At 37.5% G+C, this 9,200-nt stretch overlaps 1 protein-coding gene across 1 annotated transcript; it reads left to right on the plus strand.

Moving 5' to 3' along the window:
• The first annotated feature begins 140 nt into the window (after positions 1–140).
• Positions 141–5,738, plus strand: LOC148079649 (uncharacterized). The gene is made up of 10 exons (XM_087791292.1): positions 141–1,298; positions 1,897–1,980; positions 2,064–2,327; positions 2,549–2,779; positions 3,007–3,237; positions 3,463–3,546; positions 3,631–3,939; positions 4,173–4,256; positions 4,346–4,654; positions 4,868–5,738. Exons 1-10 carry the CDS (start codon positions 1,033–1,035, stop codon positions 4,974–4,976), a joined length of 1,971 nt encoding a protein of 656 aa, XP_087647418.1. The 5' UTR covers positions 141–1,032; the 3' UTR covers positions 4,977–5,738.
• Positions 5,739–9,200: the final 3,462 nt, after the last annotated feature.

The raw sequence follows: 9,200 nt of genomic DNA on the forward strand, positions 1-9,200 counted from the left end.
AACTGGGTAGTTTCTAAACTTACGTAAGCTATTTTCATATGCTTTGTGATGATACATAGACTTAGTTGAAAAACACATGCAGTGCATTGCCTGTGGATTTAGAAAAGGAATAAATACCATGGAACATGAAATAAGGAAAAGACATGTTAACAAGGGAAGTGTGGTATATTTTTGATAAGGAAAAGGCCTGATGTGTACAGAAGGGTTAATAATTAAGTTGAACAGAATGGGAGTAAACAGCAAGATGTATAAATGGTTTAGTTTCTCTTTTTTTTTAATTCAAGAACAATCTAAGAAAAGATGGGAAATAAACTTTTTCTTTTTTAATTAAGTATTGAAAATGGAAACCCATTAGGCAGTATATTGAGTCCTGATACTTTCAGTCAGGATTAATGATATTTATAAACTTGGGGAATGACATGGGTTACTCACTATTTGCAGATGTATGGAGGAGAGGCGGGACTCTCAAATTTACTGTTAAAAAAGTAGAAAAATGGTCAGTGAAATGGGGTTTTAAATTCTCCGTAAAAAACAAACAAACAGTGTTTATTACATGAAAGATAATTGGAAGTAACTGAAATTATATGACCTAGAACTGGAATGAACATTTTGGAGCTTGTGGCTGGATGAGAGTGACATGGGTGATGCATATTCAGAGAATAGTTGAAAAAAGTAAGAAACTTGTATTAAATATAATGATATGTCTGGTTGGTAATGAGTGGGGAGCCGACATAGTTGCAATAGAATCAATTTAATCAGATTAAAAAATAGACTATAGTCAAGACAGAAGGATAATTATATAAACAATTCCCACACAATAATTAAAAAGCTTCTGGGTGATGAATTGCAAAACAAAAGTCAAAATTGGCGATCAAAATAAATTCCTAAACTAGTAACAAATAAGTTAAATTAAAATCCAAAAAGGCAGATACAAGATGAAAACCAGCAGGAATGACATTCTACATATCTTTTTGATCGATATGACGTTTCTCAAATCAACTATCGCGTTGTTTTGATAAAAACCCTGTGCGCATGCGGGCAGGATATGACGCCAGAGAGCGCCGGAAGTACGTGGATAATCGGCGCAGGGTAAGCGAGAGAGCAGTGACAACCATGGCAGGCGCACCAAAGAAACAAAAAATTTTGTCTGAAAAGGCAATACACAGAAAAAGGGAATACAACCGGTTAAAAGCACATACAAGGGTACTTCTTGGCCCTATTTTCACTCGATGGCGTGAGCTCAGAGATGTGGAGGGATTTCTGACCGATGCTGCCTTGGCTTTATTCTTGATGGACTAGTAAGTAGTTTCAAAGTTTGTTGTTATTGTTGAGCTGACTGCAGGGATTTCAAAGTGCGTGTCTTGCTCTAAATAATCCTGAAACATACAGCATAACTATAAAACAATACAAAACTATGAAAACTAATATAAAAATACAATAATAGAATAATAGTTATATAAAGATATCTGGGGGGAGAGGTTGGACATTTAGGTGTTACTTCTATTTTTAATGTTGTGATCTTTTAAGAGAAGGGAAATTATATTAGTCGAAGTACAAAAAAAGACACAAGAAAACAAATTATTTCCAGTGCAAAACAACGTATACGTTTACAGTACCTTTGAAGAATGTTCACTGCCAATGTCAAGTTTTATACTCTGTTTTTATAAAGTATAACAAATTAAATAGTATTTAATTAAATAATAAAAAAAAGTTCAATACTCGATACTATCGAAGCATTTCGGTCGGTGCCACAAAGTTCGATATCCAACCCTGGGAGATGCGTTATATTATGTTGTGTGATGTTTATATAATGCCTTTGTTTATACAGTGTATACTTTTGTGTTTTTCTTGCATTACTCTATCAATTTTTATTACTTGCATGTTGATTCTCTACAGCTATCAAAAGAAGTCTTCAACTTGCCACACGCGACCACTGCAGCCTAAAAAACTTTATTTGACAGACGATTCAGACCATGATTGGTATGTTCTCTGGTCCTGCATTTGTTTGTTTTTTGCATTGTTTATTTTTTCTTCAATATGTCCTATTATCTGTTTTGACACAGGATAAAATCGAGAGAGGGTCTCAATATGGTGCTCATTATGCCCCCTGAGAAATCAATAGAGGGATTACATGTTGGACGACAAAAAAAAGGAAATCTAGATGATAATATCGAGATGATTGAACGTGGAGTCACTTCTCCAGTGTTGGCTGATGACATAAACATAAAGACTTTAAATGACATGGATGAAGCTCATATCAAAGATGGAATTAAAACCGAGCTATGTTCGGAGATAGCCATCCCCACATTACCAAGTTCTGATCACACGTAAGTACCGAAAATTGGCACAGAAAGAGCATTTTTTCCATTCTATTAAAGCATTTCGGTCGGTTCAACAAAAGAACTGAAGTTCGAGACTCAGTCCTAGGAGATGCATTATATTACATTGTGTGATGTTTATATAGTGCATTTGTTTCTGCAGTGTTTACCTTTGTGTTTCTCTTGCATTACTCTATCAATTTCAGTTATTGCATGTTATTTATCTACAGCTATCATAAGGAGTGGGAACCAATAGAGCGATCACAGGATGGACAACAAAAAGAAGGACATCTGGATATTAAAATTGTGAGGATTGAAGGTGGAGTCACTTCTCCAGTGTTGGCTGATGACATAAACATAAAGACTGTAAATGACATGGATGAAGCTCATATCAAAGATGAAATTAAAACCGAGCCATGTTCCAAGATAGCCATCCCAACATTACCAAGTTCTGATCACACGTGAGTACCGCAATTTGGCACGAAAGATAAAGTATTTTTCAATACTCGATACTATCGAAAAATTTTAGTAGGTGCCTCAAAAGAACCGAAGTTTGATATCAAGCCTTAGAAGATGCATTATATTATGTTGTGTGATGTTTATATAGTGCCTGTGTTTCTACAGTATATATTTGTCTTTTTCTTGAATCACTCACAATTTACATTTTTTGCATGTTATTTATCTACAGCTATAATAAGGAGGAGGAACCAATAGAGCAATCACAGGATGGACAACAAAAAGAAGGACATCTGGATATTAAAATTGTGAGGATTGAAGGTGGAGTCACTTCTCCAGTGTTGACTAATGACATAAACATAAAGACTATAAATGACATGGATGAAGCTCATATCAATGATGAAATTAAAACTGAGCCATGTTCGGAAATAGCCATCGCCACATTACCAAGTTATGATCACAGGTGAGTACCGAAAGTTGGCACCGAAAGATAAAGTATTTTTCAATACTAATGAAGCATTTCTGTCGGTGCCACAAAAGAAACAAAGTTAAATATACAACCTAGGGGATACATTATATTGCGTTGTGTAATGTTTATATAGTGCCTTTGTTTCTACAGTGAATACCTTTGTGTTTTTCTTGCAGGACTCTTATCAATTAACATTTCTTGCATGTTATTTCTCCACAGCTATCAAAATCAGTCTTCTACTTGCCACACGCAAACACTGCAGCCTAACAATTCCAGCTTTACAGAAGAGTCGGACCATGTTTGGTACGTTCTCTGGTCCTGCATTTGTTTTTTTGCATTGCTTAGGTTTTTTTTTTACAACATGTCCTATTTTCTGTTTTGACACAGGGTAAAACCAAGAGAGGGTCTCAATATAATGGAAAATGGTTCTGGGGCAGCAAAGTTGAATCTCTGCCCCATCGTGCTCATTATGCCCCTTGAGAAATCACTAGAGCGATTACATGTTGGACGACTAAAAGAAGGAAATCTAGATGATAATATTGAGATGACGGAAGGTGGAGTCACTTCTCCAGTGTTGGCTGATGACACAAACATAAAGACTGTAAATGACATGGATGAAGCTCATATCAAAGATGAAATTATGACAAAGCCACGTTCTAAAATAGCCATCCCCAGATTATCAAGTTCTGATCACACGTGAGTACTGAAAATTGGCACCGAAAGATAAAGTATTTTTCAATCCCTCGATACTATCGAAGCATTTCAGTTGGTGCCACAAAATAACCAAAGTTTGATATCCAGCCTTAGGAGATGCATTATATTACATTGTGTGATGATTATATAGTGCATTTGTTTATACAGTGAATACCTTTGTGTTTTTCTTATATCGCTCTATCAATTTACATTTCTTGCATGTTGTTTATCTACAGCTATCATAAGAAGTCTCCTACTTGCCACACGCAACCACCGCAGCCTAAAAAACTCTGCTTGAGAGAAGATTCAGACCATGTTTGGTAAGTTCTCTGGTCTTGCATTTGTTTTGTTTTTTTGCATTGTTTAGTTGTTTTTTTTACAACATGTCCTATTTTCTGTTTTGACACAGGGTAAAACCAAGAGAGAGTCTCAATATGCTGGAAAAGGGTTCTGGGGCAGCAAAGTTGAATCTCTGCCCCATCGTGCTCATTATGCCCCTTGAGAAATCACTAGAGCGATTACATGTCGAACGACTAAAAGAAGGAAATCTAGATGTTAAAATCCAGATGATTGAAGGTGGAGTCACTTCTCCAGTGTTGACTTATGACAAAAACATACAGACTGTAAATTACATGGATGAAGCTCATATCAAAGAGGAAATTAAAACTGAGCCATGTTCGGAAATAGCCATCGCCACATTACCAACTTTTGATCACACGTAAGTACCGAAAATTGGCACAGAAAAGAGCATTTTTCAATACTATTAAAGCATTTTGGTCGGTGCAACAAAAGAACCGAAGTTTGATATCCAGCCTTAGAAGTTGCATTATATTACTCTGTGTTATGTTTATATAGTGCCTTCGTTTCTACAGTATATGCAGTACCTTTGTGTTTCTAAATTGTTCGAGTAATGCGTGTTATTTTTCTACAGCTATCATAAGGAGGAGGAATCGATAGAGCGACCAAACGACGGATGGCTGAAAGAAGAAAATATAGAAATTAAAATTGAGATGACTGAAGTTCCACTTCTGCAGTGTTGACTGATGACATAAACATAAAGACTAAAAATGACTTGGATGAAGCTCGTATCAAAGATGAAATCTGACCTACCTTGCTCAGGTGAACCGTGTCTTTGAACACTTCTCAGCTGATTGAAGTGAAACTCTAGTAAAACTACAGTACCTTACCTGCTATCTCGTCTGTGACCTGGAGACGTCTGCTGAACGCCTGGGTCTGACCTGCAAGAAGACTAAAGTTTACAAGGCTAACTTGAAGTGCCACACCTCTTCTCGATGATGTTCAGAACTTAGGGGGGAACATCGGAACCACACTTTTTTTTTTTTTTTACGAGTTTTTTACTTTTTTGAGTTTATGCAAGCACATCTGAGTGCAAATATATAGAAGACGCATCCTTGAAATGTCACCTTCTGATCTGAGGCACCATCTAATGGCGGTTGATGGTACAGGATGATCTTCAGAAAACTTGGCTGCTATCAATGTTTTATTCTCAGGAAAACCATCTTGTCTTTGTCTGTGTTTGACTTTTTTATCGGAACAACACTGGCTCATTTTGAGGAATGTAATAAAATAAAATCTTGTTTATAAGGCATTTGAGGATCACTGAACACATGGAATAAGATGGCCAGACGTCTTTTTCGTCGGCCAGATTGAATTTATGTGCAGCTGGGAGAGTTTACGAATGAGTGACTTCTGCTGCGTGGCCGAAGAACGTTTCCTCAGACTTCCAGAAAGAAAATGTACATTTGTGATAAGACATTAAAACATATGTACTTTTCTACACACTATGCATGCATTTATTTTTGGGAAAATAGATTTTCTATCAATTGTGCATTTAATCAGAATGTACGTGTAAAGTTGGTTGGAAAGTTGAAAAGTATCTAATAGTCAAAATAAATATTCTCACTTAGTTACTTATTGGATAATTCTAAGAAACCAAGAGTCATTTCCTGCTTAATTAAAAAACAAATATGATTTTCCAATTGTAGACACATGGCGTGACCCACAAAATATTCTCTATTTTGATCCCTTTTTCTTTGGCTAAATATTTATTATTTATGAAAAAAACAACATTATTTATTATTTAATGTATATAATAAAATGTACATTTGGGATAAGAGATTTAACGTCTGAAGGAAACTCCTCTGCATGTTCTACCAGTCTGTGGTGGCCAGTGTCCTGTGGTGTGTTGGGGTGAGAATGTGTCCAAGAGGAGTGTCAACAGGTTGGACAGAAAGGCTGGCTCTGTGGTTGAAGCTGGACTCACTGGTGACAGTTGCTGAGAGGAGATCACTGAACAAACTACTGTCCATCATGGATGATGATGGTCATCCTCTGAACAGTCATCAGTGAGCAGAGAAGCAGATGGAGTGAACGAATGCTCCTCCCATGATGCAACACTAATAGACTCAGGGACTCATTCACTTGGAGACCACTCACTCAGTGGAGAGAACATATGAGTCTATTCTATGTTAATCTCTGTATCCTTTTCTTTGTTATCTTTCTTTGATCTATGTTCTTTATCTTTACATTTGGATTGTGTCATCTTGCACTTGCACTTTGTTCTTGTTCTTGTTTTAGGTTAGGTTATGTTAGGTAGAACTTTATTGATCCCTCAGGAGGTCTCCTTCTGGAATTTTTTTTCCAATTTGCCAAAGCAATACAGCAATTATTCATAAAAATAAATAAAAATAAAATAAGAACAAGAACAAAGAGAAATAAAATCCATCCATCCATCCATCCATCCACGTCTACGTCTAAACCAAAACAGCACTGCACAATTATTAGTAAGTAAGTAAGTAAGTAATATTTATTTATATAGCGCTTTTCGAGACCAGGGTCACAAAGCGCTTAGACAATCAAAACAATACTCAAAAAAGTACATACTTTAAAGGTCAAGATAATACTGAGAACAACACAGGAGTTCGAGAAATTAAAGGAAAAGCCTGAACAAATAGAAACGTCTTAAGGTGTTTCTTAAAGGAGTCAGTAGACTCCATCAAGCGCAAAGAGAGAGGAAGATCGTTCCAAAGCTTAGGAGCAACAGCCTGAAAAGATTTCTCTCCTCTGGTCCTGAACCGTGTGCGTGGAACCATAAGTAGATTCTGATCCACAGACCTCAGAGCCCGAGCTGGGGTGTAAGGCTGGATCAGATCAGTGATGTAAGGAGGAGCCTGACCATGAATAGATCTGAAAGTAAGAACCAGAATTTTAAAGTTGATCCTGAAAGAAACTGGAAGCCAGTGAAGAGTTTTAAGGATCGGAGAAATGTGAGTTCTCCTACTCGAGCGGGTAAGAATTCTCGCTGCAGAGTTCTGAATCAACTGCAGACGAGACAGCTCCTTCTTGTTAAGACATGAAAACAAACTGTTACAATAGTCCAGACGAGAAGAAACAAACGCATGGATTACAAGCTCCAGATCATGTTCCGACAACATTTTCCTAAGTTTAGAGATTTTTCTCAGTTGAAGGAAACAGTTTCTGGTCAGTTTTCTGCAGTGTCGAACAAGAGACATGTCTTTATCAAATACAACACCCAGGTTTCTCAGGCTCAGTTTGACAGACTGACCTAAGTCACCCAAGTACTGACTCAACCCTGGAATCTTATCATCAGGAGCAATCACCAGAGTTTCAGTTTTGTCCACATTTAGCTGTAAAGTGTTTTCACTCAGCCATTGTTTGATTTCTAGCAAACAATTGACTAAGCTGTTCAGCCTTTGGGGCTCAGTCGGGTCAAAAGAGCAGTAGAGCTGGATGTCATCAGCAAAAATGTGATAAGAAACATCTGGAAATCTCTGAATGATTTTACCGAGGGGAATCAAGTACAGCAAAAACAATAAAGGACCCAGAACAGAACCTTGAGGGACTCCACACAACAGATCTGCCGATTCAGACCTCATTTGATTGGCAGATACACTAAAACTGCGCCCAGAAAGGTAAGATGAGAACCATTCTAACACAGACCCAGACAGTCCCACTTCATCCCTTAGTCTTCTCAGCAGGATCTGGTGATCAACTGTGTCAAAGGCTGAGGACAGATCCAAGAGCACCAGAACATTGAATTTACCCGAGTCAGCCGACATCATGATGTCACTGGACACTTTCAATAAAGCTGTCTCCGTAGAGTGATGTTTACGGAAGCCAGACTGAAACTTCTCATGGATGTCGCTCTGATCCAGGAACAAAGACAGCTGCTCAGACACCACCTTCTCCAAGATCTTGGACAAGAAAGGGAGCTTAGAAATAGGCCTGAAATTACTGAGGTCAGTTGGGTCTAAGCCTGGTTTTTTGAGCAGAGGCTCCACAATGGCATGTTTAAATGCATTGGGAAAAACCCCTGTGGAAAGGGAGAGGTTCACCATATTGGTAACCCAGGGGCCAATTACATCAAATACTTTGATAAAAAGCCTACAAGGAAGGACGTCATCTGAGCAAGAGGATGGTTTCATCTTGTTCACTAGTGCTGAAATATCACCCAAAGATACAGCAGTGAAGGAGGACCAAGAGGAGGAGATGGGCTCAGAGACAGTAGGGGTTCCAAACAAAGGGGGAGAGATTTTCTCTTTGATCAATTTAATTTTGTCAATGAAAAATCTCAACAATGCATTGCTGTCAGCTTCACAGAAGACAGGCGTGATTTGAGGAGCAGGAGACACAAGAGAATTAATCGTGTCAAACAAAACTTTGGGGTTTTTCCTATTTGCTGCTACAAGTTTTCTGATGTAATCAGATCTAGCAGTTTCTACCATCTCATTGTAAGAAGTCAACAGATCCCTGAGGTGAAGTCTGTGCACCTCAAGTTTAGTAGACTTCCAGAGACGCTCAGTCTTTCGACAAAGTCTCTTCAGACTCAGGAGATCTTCATTTGTCCAAGGGCACCGTTTTTTCTGAATTTTCAAGTTCGATTTAACAGGTGCCACTTGATCCAGTATTTCAACACAATGACTATTGACAATGAATATTAATGTCTGTTATCTTTTATACAACAAACATTTTGAATCTAATGTTTAACAATTAATGCGTTTCTATTGTATAGATTTTGGCTAAGGTATAGATGGGTATAGACAGGCAAATATCTTTTTTCCCCTCTTGTCAAATATGTAAATAAATGTCTAAGTCTGTGTTTGTGCTCCAGACCTTGGCTCCTTCAATGGTTTGAGTTATGCAGTTTGCTGTATATGATGTTAGTCAAATAAATAGTTTCTTTGTCATTGCGTTACAGATGTTTTTAAAAATAGTATATGTAT

Source organism: Callionymus lyra, chromosome 5 (genome assembly GCF_982586985.1).
Source record: "Callionymus lyra chromosome 5, fCalLyr1.hap1.1, whole genome shotgun sequence".
In the NCBI taxonomy this organism is placed as follows: Eukaryota; Metazoa; Chordata; class Actinopteri; order Syngnathiformes; family Callionymidae; genus Callionymus; species Callionymus lyra.